The sequence below is a fragment of the Haliotis cracherodii genome, unplaced genomic scaffold (assembly GCF_022045235.1).
Source record: "Haliotis cracherodii isolate W230 unplaced genomic scaffold, xgHalCrac1.p SCAF_12, whole genome shotgun sequence".
NCBI classification, from domain to species: Eukaryota; Metazoa; Mollusca; class Gastropoda; order Lepetellida; family Haliotidae; genus Haliotis; species Haliotis cracherodii.
This window is the reverse complement of record NW_027266267.1, coordinates 38429370-38445839: the sequence shown is the minus strand read 5'-3', so window position 1 is coordinate 38445839 and position 16470 is coordinate 38429370. Positions and strand designations below refer to the sequence as shown.

The window sequence follows — 16470 nt, the reverse complement described above, 5'->3', positions numbered from 1 at the left end:
ATGATATCTAACGTTTAGAATTGTATTTGGTAAAATGTAATGTTTTTGATAGATGATTTACAGAAAAGCAAATTTGTGTTGTTAGAATGATGTTTTGCATTAAGTGACTGCTGTATACATTGTTGTTTTATTTTATTTTGCAGTCAATCCTATCCTTCTGAATATCTCGACCATATCATCGAATAAATCGACGGTTGGAGAGAAATTGTCGTTCGCTCTTATTTACACAATAGTTGTTGGAATTATCCCTATCACCAGACTTAAACAGAGTCAGAACAAGGTAAATTGGCTACGTGCGGCGTTAAACAAAACACAAATAAACGAGCCCCAAAGAGGGGCAGGTCGGCCAAAAATACTGAGACAGCAGGCAACCTCTTAAACAACAAACAACAACAACAACAACATCAACCCCGATCATGAAATGGAAGAAGTAACTGCACCGGAAGCCAAAGGTCTTGAGAAGTTGCTGAGCAATATCGAATAGCACCTGCAACTTGAAACGGATGAATTTCTGAATAAAAGAATAAATCAGATGAATACTACACTGGCCAAAAAAAGAAATGCATAACAGAATAATCAGTGTTTCATTACATGTTTAATGAAATAGGTTTACACAACAAATAATGAAGAAACAACGGCCAAATTTTACACAGGATGAGGCACATGTTTCTTACACTACAAACAGTATTTTAATGTTCTAAGGGACGTCTCTGTCTGTGATGGCACTGTGCCAAAGTCAGTACCGGGTCTGGAAGCGTCTGTGGTTGAGGCTGTCGGCATCGTACACGTCTGTCTAGCAGATCCCACAAATATTCAATGGAGTTTAGATCAGGCGATTTGGAGGGCCATGGCAGCACAGTAACATTGTTGTGGTCAAGATAATCCATGGTAACGCGTGCAGTATGCGGTCTTGCGTTGTCAATGGCGGGAATAAGGTGACGTTGAAGGATTTCATCACGGTATCGTACAGCAGTTAAATTTCCCTGCACGTGCACCAGATCTCTGCTACCATTCACGGAAATGCCTGCCCACATCATGACACTTCCACCGAGGTATCGGTCGACTTCATAATATTAGGTGTCGAGTGTAGGACTTCTCCGTCTGTAGACACGCATCCTACCATCATGGCGATACAGCATGAACCGCGACTCATCACTGAACCATATCCTTCTCCAGTGCTCTAGGGTCCATGGTCGAACATTTCTGCTCCATTGCAGACGTGCACGACGATGATGTTGCCGCAGAACGGGCGCTGTATATGGTCTCATTGGCCGTATCCCATGCTGTCTTCGACGATTTCTGATAGTTTGCGCGGAGACTCTACGAAGACCAGGAACATTGTTAGCTGTGTATGCTGCACGGTGTATGCTGCACTGTCCGGTTGCGCAGATGCAACACCCGGATGAAGCAGTCCTGCGCCGCAGTTGTGACCCTTGGTCTTCCACTTCTCGGTCAATCTCTTGTAGAGTTGTGGAGTCTGTAGCGCTGCCACAGACGAGAAATGGTACTCTGCCTCACGTTAAAGTGCCTAGCTACTGATGTCTGACATTTTCCAGCTTCCAGACGTCCAATGGCTCTGTTTCTACAGTCTTCATTCAGTCTTGGCATCATGAGAGTCACGTATACAGAACATCGGAGAGTGATTCGTAGCAGGACTACCAAATTTTTATACCCATCGGTATAAAGGTTAAAAAGCCGTATTTGCACGTGCAGCATGCTTACAGCTTTTTCTCCATACAATTTCTCTCAGTTTGGTTTCAAGATGCTTTATTTTGGCGACAAGTCACCAAATGTTGTGTTCGGGTGCAATAAATTAGTGTCAGGTCGATATTCAAAGTTAGCAATGGCATTTATATTGAATTCAAGCCTTCATCTTTAATAACAGTCTAGTTTGAAAAACAGATTTCAGCTATGCGTTTCTTTTTTGGCCAGTATACAAGGAATTCTTTTTTTCCATTTTGACAACACCAGGTCCGCATCCAACTCCAATTAGAAACACTTGTGATGTATGGTAATGAGAAGTCACTGAACCATGAAGTATGTGTTTTAAAAGGTGGGACATCTTCCCTAGGCAAGAGAGTTAACTGACTATAAAAGTCCAGTTTCCACCCTTGTCGAACTAGGCTGGAACTACTGGGCTCGATCGTAGCGCCACTAGTGATTATTACCAGTTATGTTCCATCTAAGCCTCTCCTATGGACCAATTAGATTCCACCTCTCGTATCACTTGCGTTTGCTTCACACAAAATAGTGGCGCCCAGTCATAACGATCTGATCGATAATCAAGATCTATATTGTGGTAAACGGGTCTTACATCGCCACATGCATCAAATCGCGTGAGCACCTTGATTAAAAACATGAAAAGATTTGGAAAATATCTGCTGACAACGAGTTGGCGGTGCACATGCTTTGCAAATCCTGCAATCGACCGAAATCTGCACGACTGTTACCGAACCGGATTTCGATTTCGGTGCGCGAATTTGATTGGACTATGCACAGACTCGTTTGTCCAGCCATATTTGTAACTCCATAATACCAGCCTAGTTCGGCAAGGGTGGAAACTGGACTTTTATAGTCAGTTAACTCACTTGCCTCGGGAAGATGAAGGTGGGATGACATGGACTTTCACATCGCTTCCAAGAGAATTGCACTAATATAGCGACGCACATGCCAATGTGTATGGCTGCTTGTATTAGTCCGGACTAATGTCGATTTTAAAGTTCTAGCCAACTGAGATACCACGCTGCAGCTTAACATGAATGCCCTACTCCGACACAGTATACTGACGCCGAGCCGACCAGTCCTTGTTTTAGCCCCTTGATGCCAAGCAGCAGGTAGGGTAACAACAAGTACCATCTCTTAACGTCTTTTGGTATGTCGCGGCCGGAAATCGAACCGTCTGTTCTCCGGGCGGACGCTCTACTACTAGACGACGGAGGCAGTCATAGTGGTCATAATGGGAAGAGGTCATTATCAAGGAACATCTGAATAATTGAAGTAAACCATGAAGTTCAGCAAGTTGACAATATATAATCGATAAGGATGACAACAACAGCTTAAATATTTGATTGCAGGTCTTTTAAGCCAACCCTTTTGAGATTGGACAACTTGCACAGTAACTAGGCAACAGGGTTATCGTGTCAGAAGTTTCATTGAATGTATTTGAAAGAGAACAGATCACAACACTAACATAATTGCGTTGCTTCGATGGTTGTTTTGATATGGACCCGTGAAGATTCCGGGGTTGAATAGATCTTCAGCAACCCATACTTGCCGTAGAAAGTGACTATGCTTATCTACTAACGGGATCGGGTGGTCAGGCTCGCTGACTTGGTTAATACATGTCATCGATCCCAATTGCTTGGATCGATGCTGATGATATGAAGCACTTGATTGTCGGTCTAGACTCGATTATTTACAGACCGCCGTAATATAGCTGGAATATTGCTGAGAGCGGCGTTATACGCACTGTTCCAACTGTATGTGTCACCTACGTATGTTGTAGTATAAATCAATATTGGTCACCAAAACATGAAAATAAATATTCCTGATCCATATAGTCATATCAGTTTGATATATGAGACATCTAGTACAAGTATCAACACAGTCGTAAACGTATGTCCTGTCAGGAATACGTGTATATTCATGGCTAGCAGTAATGCTAGACTTAGTTAATAATCAGTCAGCTTTGCTCTTTAGGAAATGATAAATGTCACTTAATGTTTGTAGTAAAATGCGACACGCTCTTATGGGAGTTCTGCATTAAACTAAGGAAACTTGTATTAAAAGAACAACGGTAACGCACTATAAGAACCATAACACATTTAAAAAGACGTCGATAATTAATTCTGCATCATTTCAAATTGATATTATCTTTGTGTGTATTGTGTACTCTTTGGGTTATTGTATCGTTGTTAAAGTAGAAAACAAGTTTTGATGATACCATTTAGGTATAAATAAATAATGTACCAAACCTGTTTATATTCTGCTTATCATGATGTTCATGGCAGTCATCTGTATTAATGTGGATTATGATCCTTTTTGAACTGAATTGATTAATGATTTATAGAACTGTGTTATATGAAACCAAGATGTTTATGAAAGTCATCTGTATTAATGTAAATTAATATTATTTGAAATGATATATTATTAATTGAATTGGAATGTTTATTGATTATTGAGTGTTGACACACTGCATCTTAATAAATCTTCGAACGCTAGCAACTTGGTGTCATCATTTATCTTTAATTCATACATTCTATCTTAAGGCGTCACTCGAAGATCCGGGGTAGAATAGGTCTTTAGCAACCCATGCTTGCAGTAAAAGGCGACTAACGGGATCGGGTGGTCAGGCTCGCTGACTTGGTTAATGCATGTCATCGACACCATTTGCGTGGATCGACGCTTATGATATTAATCGCTGGATTGTCTGGCCCTGACACGATTATTTACAGACCGCCGTCATATAGCTGGAATATTGCTGAGTGCGGCGTTAAACAACAAACCAACCAACCAACTTACGGCAAAATTATCGTGAGAGAGCACATTCTCAATACCATGTCGCAGTTTAACATGGATACTCAACTCAGGCACAGTATACCAACTCCGAGTCGAGAGGTCCTTGTTCACGCCAGTAGTGCAGGGTACCGAGAAAAAGAATCGTTTGCTATATCATAAGAACCAAACCATCGATCTTCCATACTTCGGGCACGGAGGTGATCGTTCTAATTTTGGATTATCTACCACAGATGATCTGTTATGCATCTTGATGAGTTTGGAACTATTTGGGCCTGAAATTTATCATGTGCTTATTTATAATTAGATTTTGTGACAGTTACATGTTCTATTATGATGAAAAAACAAAATCTGACATGACGTGGATCGGGTGGTCAGACTCGGTGACTTAGGTTACAGACATAAACGTTCTTCCATGGGGTGTTTCTCGTTATTATCTGTGTGCTAATAGATGGCATAAACATTGATATTTCCTGATCCCCAACTTGTCATGAAGAGTGAGTGAGTGGGTTAGTATTAACGCCGCTTTTAACAGTATTCCAGTTATATCACGGCGTGTCAGCTTAATGTGTGAGGAAAGCGATGCAGGTCTCAGACGTTTACCACTTCGGTGAAACCCATGAGCGAGCACGGGTATGGTGCTGACAAACCTAGAAACATAATCGGGGCGAACCGAAATTCGAACCCACAATCATAGGTTTCTGGCGTGCCCAACGAATCGCGGCGCCTTAGACTGGTCCACCCGTGCCCCCTACTTGGTTGAAGAGAATGAAGACAAATCTGCCTTTTCGAAGAATAATTTCTGTTCCTGCAAATGTATAATATAATATCTCCTGAACACAATAGTTAGCGATCATGAAAATTTTGAAGAGTGTTTTTGTAGTGTAGACCGAGCACACAAGATTATATAGTATCCTCTAAAATATCAATGATCCCTAACTTGTTTGGTTCTGTACAGATCGCGCGTTGACGATTTTTCCCCAGATTTACTCAAATCAAATGTTGAACTTAACCAGGTTAGGCCGAGTGACGAAACAGAAGGCCCTTCGGGGGATATCTTGACTGCAAAGTCTTATATAGATATGGTGTTTTATTCCCCTTTGGACGGTTTGTTTAATTGATTGGTTGATCGTGTATAACAGAGGTCCTCGGAATCTTTTGGCTGTCCGATACATGGGAGTTCCGGATACTATTGTAGGACATTATTTCAATGCTGCAAGTTGGTGAACTGAGTCGAAGAGTCCTTTTTGAGAAAGTATTTCCAGATTGGAAGTCTTCTCTGCAGTTATCAAACAAGCCTGAAAGGTCTCAAGATAAAGCCTGCGATCTCCATGTATACAAGTGTGGATAATTCTAATCATAGTACAGATGGGGCGGACGCTTAGTGGTGAAGCGTTGGATTGCTCGTCAAGTTTCAGGTTCTATTCCCCCACACGGGTACAATGAGAAAGTAGTTCTGGATCGCAAGTCTTTTCTGCAGTTATTGAAAAAGAACATGTATTTTTTAATTCCACGCCAGCCATTCAGAATCGCGGGAAACAGGATACCACACTTTGGAATTATGTTTTATGCAATAACATATTCATACTCTGAAGTTTTATCACATTCTATTGACATTTGTTAGAATTTGTTAAGCTCGTCTTAGTCATAATGTACTTAAAATATCATTACATCACTTCTTAAGTAGACTGCCTCTGTGGTCAAGTGGTAGATCGTACGCCCTGTGAGTTGAAGGTCGGGGCTTTGATCTGGACAAGTGCAAGCACACACACAAACACACACACACACACACACACACACACAGAGGTGCATTCACGTCGACATATAAATGCAATAATCTTGAACGCGATGTTAAACCCCATTTCACCTCACCACCTCACCTTCTAAATTAAACGAATAAGACAAGACACAGTTGTGCTGTGAGGAGCTACCTGCCCCTTGGTAGTGCCAGGATCTGCTTAATACTGATCAAATACATTTCCCTCGAGTCTGATCAGTGGTATATCAGCACCATGCCAATGTATTGGAACGACATTTTTTACTGGAAGAATATTCAAAATAGCGTAACCTACATGAGAATTCCTGATTTAATGCCTTGGGTAATGAATCTTGGTTTGTCAGCACAATGTACGTGCTCGTGAAGGAATTTAGCGGCTATTGTGAGTATCATATTTGTAACGTCATTAGTTCTCATTCCGAATTCAAGAGCTTAACAAATGCTTTATCACTGAGAAACAGAGTTGCAATCGATTTTCTGTCTGTTAGCTTTCTCGCGTCGCTCGGTACAAAGCACAGCATGAATTAACTATACAGCATTGTTTGCAAGCTTCCTCGCTTTCTACTATCATATGTATAAACATACCATATGATGGCAATTTTAGTGATATAGATCTTTTGACAATGGGTCATGTAGCTAGCATAGAATATGAGAGCTTTTGTTGACCATATATCGCTTCATTTCACCCCGAGAATGAGGTTTCCTGTGTTAGACAAGCCTTTTAAATAAGTTACTGCCAAGCCATTTTGTTGTATGAGTTAAGTAGAAGAACATCAATTAATGTTTCTGAAAAGGGCGGTATTTCAGTTGAAACCTTAGACAGTAAGCCCACAAAGGAATGTTCCACTCAGGAATTGTACATGACTTTCCATGACTGAGGACTCGTAGATGGACATTATTTCTGTATGACTACGTTTTTGTCAGTAACTGTCGTCCCTGGCTCCAACTTTGCACAAGAAGAATGAGATAGGACAAAGGTTTTGTTTTGATCAACTTCCATTATTCCTTCTCCCTCACTAATCTCGTTTCTCATGAAACAGGAAAATGCCTTTCCGTCTTTTTACAGTTGTCCTAGTTCTGACCTGTGGAGGGTTAGGCTGTTATGGCACTTGCTTCAACGCGTCTTCTGTTGTGGAGGTAGATGTGCATATGGAGCTTTACGTATTTAGGAAAGTAAGGTCATCGTCTCTCTATTCATGTGCATCAGAATGTCTGATGTCTTCAGTCTGCATGTCCTTCAACTTTGAGACCAGGACCCGCATCTGTGAACTCAACAGCAACAGCAGTGACCAGGTGGCTGTCACAGCGCGGCCAGGATTTCTCTTCAGTGACATCAACCACTGGCCTAAGGTACTGTTTTAGTATATATTATTAATAATTAATTACTATTTTTTCCTTTTGATCACAAACTGACTCTTGTCTATTATAAATGCGCAAACTCAGTACAGGTGTCTCTCATCACATACTTCAACAATCCACCTTACATTTGTGTTGCTTTAAATGTACGAATAACATACTGCCATTGGTGGTAAATATTAACTCTCGCCATCTAATCCCTAAAGTCGACTAACTGTACTTGTGTTGTATTATCAAAGCCTGAGTGATCTTATGGCAGCTGAGGTTTGTGCAGTCAAACTGAATAAGCCGAACTAACCAGTGTTAATCAATGCTAACTTCAAACACAATCTGTCTTGAAGACAACATTCCAAATGATTGCTTTTGGAGCTTTCTGTCTCTAATCTTATGTGCTGATCAGTGCATGAACAATCTATTTTAGACCCTGGTTGGCTTATGGCAAGGAGCTAATCAAGATAATAACTGTCACGTGGTGATTTTATAATTGACATGCAGAGGTTAACCCAGAAATAGAATCTCACAGTGCTTAATTGTCAGTAAATATACACAGAAGGTCAAAGAATATTCAACAATTGTACCGAAACAGACATGTTTAGGTTTACATTTAAAAAGGCAACACAACGGATGAAATAAGTGGCAGCAGCAATAAGTAACAGGCCCTAGAAATAATGTACATGTGCTCACGAATGTTCTAAATACTGTCACTGTTGACTATTTTGAAAAAGGGCTGTCTCCGTTTTTGAATCCCGAAAGGTATCGGAATCAAAGTTTTCAAATTATAGATTTGAAACAACTCTCTTGCTGCCTTCTTGCTGCTCTTATATAGCTTGCCTTCTTGGAATTGCCAAGAATATAGCTTTGTGATCATGAATATGATGGTGATTCTTTCATAGTGAATCATGAGCACACAATTGCATAAAACACCTAAAACAAATATTCAAGATGACTCATTTTCTTCAGTATATTTGCTTTTCTTACTGGTTGTATTGAAACAACCAGTAATGCCACCAAACAAGATAATCGTGAAATCAGGGTTGAAATACCAAGAATTAGCCAACGGTCCAGTAACACTTGGGGCTAATTGTGTTGACTGTGCTTGATCTGTTAGACCCAGCACATGACAGTCACGTGAACAAACCGGCACAGCAGCTTGAACAAAGGATGTTTTACTTTCTTTTCAACTCAATGAACACAGACATTTAATCATAATTCTCACATTAATTGTAAGTAGCGTTGGGATCACCCGTTCCAACCCAGTTCCGACATTTAGAACAGATTCCGCCTTACAGTTTTCGCCCTTTTGATCACTGCTACATCTAGTAGACACAGGCGTCTTTCTCTTGCACTGTGAGGAATCATGACCAAAATGGTGACAGTTGTAACACCTAATTGCCACTAAAATCAGGAGACGCACCCTGAATGACACCTGGAGGTAGACAGGTTTCAGCAAATGTCAGCCAAACAGAAGTTGTGACTTTTCTCCAACTCTCAATAAACGTATGTTTAGCTCCAATAAAATTTTGAACTTGATGTTGATCAAATAGTTCCTCAATGTTGAAATCAGTCGATGTTAGAGAACCCTTGCTGTCTGAATTTCCACCTGTGTCGTCACCCTTTGAATGTATTGTTTTACATAGTCACTCGCTGGGGCCTGTTCAGAGACACCTTGTCCATTGTCCAGATGCCATGTAGATCGACTCGGCCATGCATCATGCGAGACGGGTAAGAGATAGGTAGTTCTGTTTTACGAAATCATATATTGAAATCATTTGGCTTTTTACAGCACCTTGAGAATGTGCTTGCCACGAGTTAACTTAGTCCAGGACGGATCGTCTGTGTGGAGATCGAAAAGAACGATGTCATGATCCCAGGCTGCATCAAACCAAAGAAGTTAAAAGACGTAATTGTTGTTTAAACTGTAGCATGGGCTGGCCCTATAGAAACCGCATTAGTCATGACTAGTACAACCAGCCAAACTCAGAGTCACCCATGCGCGCACACACACAATATTGTCATAATATTGAACACATTCTTGAACCCAATTTCAACAATAACCCTGTGATGTAATGATCATGTTGAAAGCGACGTAACCTCACGCAAGAACAATCACTGAGATCAGAAAGCAGATTTCTTTACTGAGGGTTAGCTGTGATATTTGTTAGTTTAGCCATCGCATTTCTCTGTTGTTTTTGGCGCAGTTCAAATCCAACATCACAATAATGACTGTTTTGATAAGTAAACATTTTGTACTTTCAAGTTTTAAATAAATCAACATATGTCATATTATTGCGTTCGAATGCTACAGAATTTCAAGGCTGTGACGCACCGCCTACTGTTGCCAATGCTGAGATGCATTATGACGGTGTGTACGAAGGAGCAGTTGCAGAATACACTTGCAAAGACAACTTCAAGATGTGCACAGCTAGAAATAGCAGAGTTTGTCAGACAGGAAATTGGAACGGCTCTGTTGGCCCTTGCGCACAGTACAGTTGGGACTACCCGGTAAGATGGTTATGGGGTACAGTATGAACGTTGAGTATGAAGCCATATTTAATTATTCTGACAAGATAGATGGTCAGGTGAGATGGACTCAATTATATGGACGAAATAAGACTAGTTCAGAATTTACTTTGAAACTACAACAACATGGAGTGTATTTTGCAAGATACACTTCAAGCTTAGCAATGAAAGAACCAGCAAGATTGGAGCTTGTTAAATATTTTTAATTTGGTCCGGTTTGGTCTGCCATTGTGTAAGCTATAACTGGTAATTAGACCAAGTAACTGTGCAATAGAGGGAAGGAGTAAAATGTGTAAATTAATGTGTAATATGAATTCGAGTCGACATCCATCGAATGAAGGTGACAGAAACAACAAAGGCATTCCTACAAAAACATACACATAAGAAGTGCCATCCATTTGCGTTGGCAATACAAATGTGTGCACAACCAATGGGGACACACCGGCCACACATTAGAGCGGACATCGTGCGTCGACGATTGACGAGAAGACACCTCAACTGTCACAGGCCACACCGAGGACCCATTCCGACACCGTGTCATCGCCGGGATCGTCTTCATTGGGAAACACAGCACCAGCATTGGCGCCACCAGCAGTCGAGAGAGTCCTCTCCTCAGACGAGAGCCGTTACTGTATCTCAATAACAGATGGCCGAGAGAGACTGGCGACGCCGTGGGGAACGTTATTCGGATGATTGTGTTGTTGAGAGAGACTCGTGGAGTGATCCGAGCATCATGGTGTGTGATGGAATTGGTCTTGCACAGAGGGTCGGCCCTGTGGTCTTCCAGAACATCGGACCAGGGAGAGGCAATGGTGTCACAGCAGCTCGGTACATTGATCAAGTCTTGAGACCACACACCATACCTCATTTGGCACGTCTCCGCAACCACGAGTTTCAGCATGATAACGCCCGTGCGAGATTGCATCCAGCAGAATTGCATCAGAACAATGCAGTGACCTGCCCTCAGTCCAGATTTAAATGACATTGAGCACCTGTGGGACGAGATTCAAAGACGGCTGAATGACGTCCGACCAAGGCCGACAACTGCAGCTGAACTGCCTCATGCTTTCTTCGGAGTGTGGGCAGAAGTGCCTACGGCCTTCATTAACCGCCTCATCCTTTCCATGTATCAAGGTTGCACGGCACTCATCAATGCACATGGAGGACACACGACATACTGACTTGTGATGCCATTTTCTCAGAGACTAGTGTTTTGTTTCACTTCAAGAAGATTTAATATGTCTCAAAGTATGTTTATAGTGTTTTGACAAATAAGGTTTCTCATATATCTATCCATGATAACGTTTCTTTTGCGGTTCAGTATATAAACAGCATCTAAGAGCATGAAATTATACGAACGCCGGCGAGACAGAGATATGTTATTGAACAATGTCCTTGCGATATAGGTATTTTAATAATCAGCAAATAAACATGGATTGGTTGATGCCACAAATAAGCAAGTATGGTTTGAAAACATCCTAAAAGAATTTACGAAACCAAAGGACAAATTAAACCGTCAGATAAATAGCATCTAAGAGCATGAAATTATTCAAACGCCTCCCCGCGTGAGATATATTATTGTACAATCAATTTCCTTTCCATATAAGTATTTTTATAATCAGCAAATAAAAGTGGATTGATTGATGCCATAAGTAACCAAGAATGGTTTGAAAACATCCCAAAAGATGTTACGAAACCAAAGGACAGATCAAAGATCGAAGTTGTTGCATACAGTTGCGTTGTCGATACCAATATGTGCACTACTGCTAAATAAACTCCAGCTACAAACTGAACGAAAGCCGTGTGTTGCCTACAAATATGTGTCATTCTATGATCAATAATTTTTTATTTATTTATGACTTCTTATACATCTTTTTATAATGCCAAAAACGAGGGAACGCACACATTTTGTTTTCAATCGTACGTAGTGTTTGCAAAGGGGTACAGAAATTATCGAGCTTGTGGATAAAACATTTAATACTTTTTTTTTGTTTACATAGGTGAATAACTTGCAGCTGGAATTACCTTGTGGGCATTCAAGGAGCTTCAAAGTGGCCTTGAACGTCACGCCAACGGCCGTCAAAAAGTAAAAGATAGATATTTACATTAATGATTATAGTGATCAAAAGAATAAACGTGGGCACCCAGAATATACTGAGTGTGTATTTGGTAAGATTTTGTCCCCAATAACATACTTTCGAAACAACAGTTCGAGTGGTCAGACTCGGAGACTTGATTGACAGCGTGTCGCCGTAGCCACCGACGGCGTGAAGTATTGCTCATAATTTCAATCCCTAGATTGTCTGCTCCAGACTCGATTTACGAGCTGCAGTCATACTGCTTGAAAATGATGTATTGCAGCGTTTAATAGCAAACACCTACACTCACTAGTTTATTTATGTGTTTTTTCTTTAATGCTGCAGTCAACCATATTCAAGCTTTATGATGTAACATAAGTCACCAGATATACACCCAGTTAGGGCCACATTGCCAGCAGTTTGACACACACCACCTGCATTTCAGGCCCAGGAGTGACATAATCTGACATCTGTTTTAAAAGTTACAGCCTCTCTAGACCGTGCATGTTGCTTGTCATCAGCGCAACACTACAGAGCACGTCTGTTATCACATGAAAGTCACTAACGGCAGGAGATGACACATATTGGCAATGGGGTGTAATTGATATGTACTTCATCGGCTGCTGGATCTAGTCGACAGCCCAATGAACCGACATTTGTCCCGTGATCCCTTTCCCGCTTTGCACATGTGTACGTTCGCGTTCTGAGAGAGCACCGTTTCAAAGCGCTCTTGTCGTCGTGGTAGAATAGAGTTAAAACAGACTTTGCTTTTGAAATTTGAGGTATCAATAAGAGGTACCTAATCTACACTCCTACGTATATTTCAAAATCTTAAATTTCAAGATATAGCAGACTTATCTCTTAAATGATCCGTATTATTATTTGTCAAACACAATCGGTCGGACCTCTACTGAAGTGAATGGGGTCGTATGACATTACTGGTTTGAAAATTTATGTATTAGGCAATCTGTATTGCGCTTTCATTGTGAGAAGGAAATATGATATTTTGACAGTTATCTCCCCTAATTGTTTTGGGCGGAATTATCATCGCTATATTTCCGATAAGACGTTAAATATGAACTCATTCACTCACTTATAATATCCGTTTCAGTGATTCCATGGTCAGAATTAATCCGGTGAATTAATTATTAGTTATGAAAGCATGTTAGCATACCGTAAATTTGTTTTTCACAAAATATTTGATTCGGATTAAACAACTATTACCGTCAATGATCGGAAGTGCGTATCAAATATGGGGACGATAGTTTTACGTTACATTAATTATCACAATCAATACAATTGAGACAAAACATTATGATCACCAGCATTTGCTATCGTATCTCATCACCCGCCCATCGTTTAACATGGACAGTTTTTCTATATGTCACTACTGGGATGGTTGGTTGGTTTGTTAGTTGTTTAACACCGCACTCAGCAATATTACAGCTATATGACGGCGGTCAGTAAATAATCGAGTCTGAACCAGACAACCCAGTGATTAATATCATGAGCATCGATCCATGCAATTGGGATCAATGACATGCATCATCCAAGTCAGCGAGTCTGACCATCCGATCCCGTTGGTCGCCTTTTACGGCAAGCATAGTGACCTTTTACGGTAAGCATGGGTTGCTGAAGACCTATTCTACCCCGGAATCTTCACGGGTCTACTGGGATGGAACTGTCAATGTTCGCTATTATACATATTTGAATGGCTATAAATAATACCAATAAGTCTTTATAGCAATTGCTTCTGGAACTGAATCGCTTAGTTATAAATATGTATACTTGTGTTCTTTGAAAGTGAACTTCGAATCAATTTCCTAATCGAACAGAAAAACTGGTAGGACCACCATCTTGTTTTCCAAATTTCCATGTTTTGTTTTTCAACTGGACTCATCATTCACATATCACTCTCACAATGTTTTCCCGTTTTTAAGAGTACATATGGACTTTCTCGGAGGGGGAAATATTCTCTGTCATATTGACTTCCGACTGGATGACAACACGCTAGTATTCAGTTCACGCTTCGCCGGTGTTTGGGGACCAGGGGTTATACTAACGCCGGTCCCAATGGAAATGGGTATCGAGTCTCTGGTGGAGATACGACTGGACAAAGGCGTGTACATGGTATGTTGTTGTTCTATTTCTACCGCTCTATACAGATGACACTGTACTACTAGCCGAAAATATTTCTCGCCATATAGAAATAATGGAAACTCAAAATCAATTTCTCAAAAACAAAGAAAGATTGTAAGCATATTTTCACAGTCAATCCAAAAGTGTGATAAAAATATAAACATTTTGAGAGTTTATTTCACGGACTAAATAAATTCACCCAAATAAAAATAAATAATTCAGAAGAAGCAGTCAAAGCTATGCATTTCTTTTTGAAAATAAGTAAACAGCTAAATCTATCATGGCAATTTCAGGTAAAATTGCTGGATTCAATGGTTGTTGGATTCAATGGTTGTTCCTTTCTTATTGTATGGATGTGAAATATGGAGTATTGAAAGTCATTACACAAATCTTTGCTAATCAACACTCGGTAGCGTACCTCTAGATACCCCAGCCAAGACTCGACCAACATCGTTTTGGGTTTGTCTACCTGAGGAAAATGTAAACAATTATCAGTATCATCAGTACTATTGTGCAAATAGGTGTTTCCTATCGTGGAAGGCAGCAGTAGCAAACGTAAAACACTTAATCCCATACAATCCCATACAATGAAGAAAACCGTACTCCTGTTCAGCAGCGGTTACTTTACTTCGGTACTATTTGCCACATGAGTGTGTGAAGATCGTTTACTCCTCTTGGAAGTGTATTTAAGTTATGTCATGGCATATAACATTAATGTTGAAAGATGGTCGAGATGTATGCAACTCTCAAACGTTCACCACTTTGGAAAAAAAATTATACCGGCAGGGGTATGGTGCTGACAAAGGAAGAATAATATTCAGGGCAAATTTGGACGTAACCTTTCACACCAACGTTCTAAAGAATATTTTTATGATTTTTCTGCTTTATTTTTAGTGCACACAAAAACTGCTACCATTTTTGGAAATGAATTACTTGAAAATTTTATGATATACTTTATTCTTGTCGAATCAAATATTATTTGTCAATTAATATTTTTATCCATAACATGAATGGTTATTAGTTTAGTCCCTTCCATTAGAAGGGCGGAACTATTCAGTGTTAAATCAATATGCAACTTATTTCTTCTCTGGAGCGTTTATCCTCGATTACCCGTTGAATTATATCTCCATTATACTAGTTGATTCCTTGCAGCTATCTGTCGATGGATCAAGCATACACAACTTCACAGACAGATACCCGAATGAGACTCTAGAAGGCCTCTCCATCACTGGTGACGGCATCGTCACAGCGGCGCACATCACCATGTGACGTTGTTGTCAGTGTCGATTGACTCTCGGGAACAAACCCTGCAAAAGCAACACATTATACAGAACTGTTCGGTGTCTCATATTGCACAAATTTTGAGTCACAATCGATCAAGCTCTTTCTACGAAGATTCAAAGAGCATAACACGTCACATGCTCAGAAATTGTTTGATCAAGGTTACAACATTCAAGGTTCCGGTAAAGCTTTCTGAGCATATTATAATTATAGCAGTTGAGTGGAGGCCATTTCATTTGACGTATCAGTGACAAAAATGTTTTCTGATGCAATTCCGTTTTGACTAGTACTATATGTTCCCGTGTTTTTTCCTCAGATGAACGATTGACTTGCCTCTGCATGTGTTTGTGACGGGTGCTACAAGTGGGGCGGATTACGCTCACCTTTGCGCGAGCATCTGCCATCATCACTATTTGATAGTGATTCATAAACACATGCTCGTGATATGGTCAGAATCGTACAATGAACTTTCAGCGGAGATTTCTTATTCTCTGGCCTTTACGTTTTCTACCTTATGATCATTGAAAACGGTTTTGTCGTACAATCGACTCTTGGCAGAGATTTATTATGAACATGGAAAGTGTTTTGTTGCTTTTATGAACCGTTTCGAGGTCGCATAATTACAACGTTCTGACGTGACCTGTACTTAAATGTGCTCAGATCTTTGAGTTAGCGAGCACTAAGATCTGATTTTAATGAGATTGTCTCAGCTGATCCATGAACTATATAATGAAATATAATGTCTTGTGATTTTCAGTTATAAAAGCGAAACAAACAACAAATGGTTTCGATGATGATGTAGAC

At 40.3% G+C, this 16470-nt stretch overlaps 1 protein-coding gene across 1 annotated transcript; it reads left to right on the top strand.

Annotated features, from left to right (window-relative positions):
- Window positions 1-7336: 7336 nt before the first annotated feature.
- Window positions 7337-15654, top strand: LOC139457871 (uncharacterized). Its single transcript, XM_071239220.1, has 6 exons — window positions 7337-7642; window positions 9286-9370; window positions 9954-10150; window positions 12169-12254; window positions 14187-14376; window positions 15538-15654. The coding sequence occupies exons 1-6, from the start codon at window positions 7337-7339 to the stop codon at window positions 15652-15654; spliced, it is 981 nt and encodes a 326-aa protein (XP_071095321.1).
- Window positions 15655-16470: the final 816 nt, after the last annotated feature.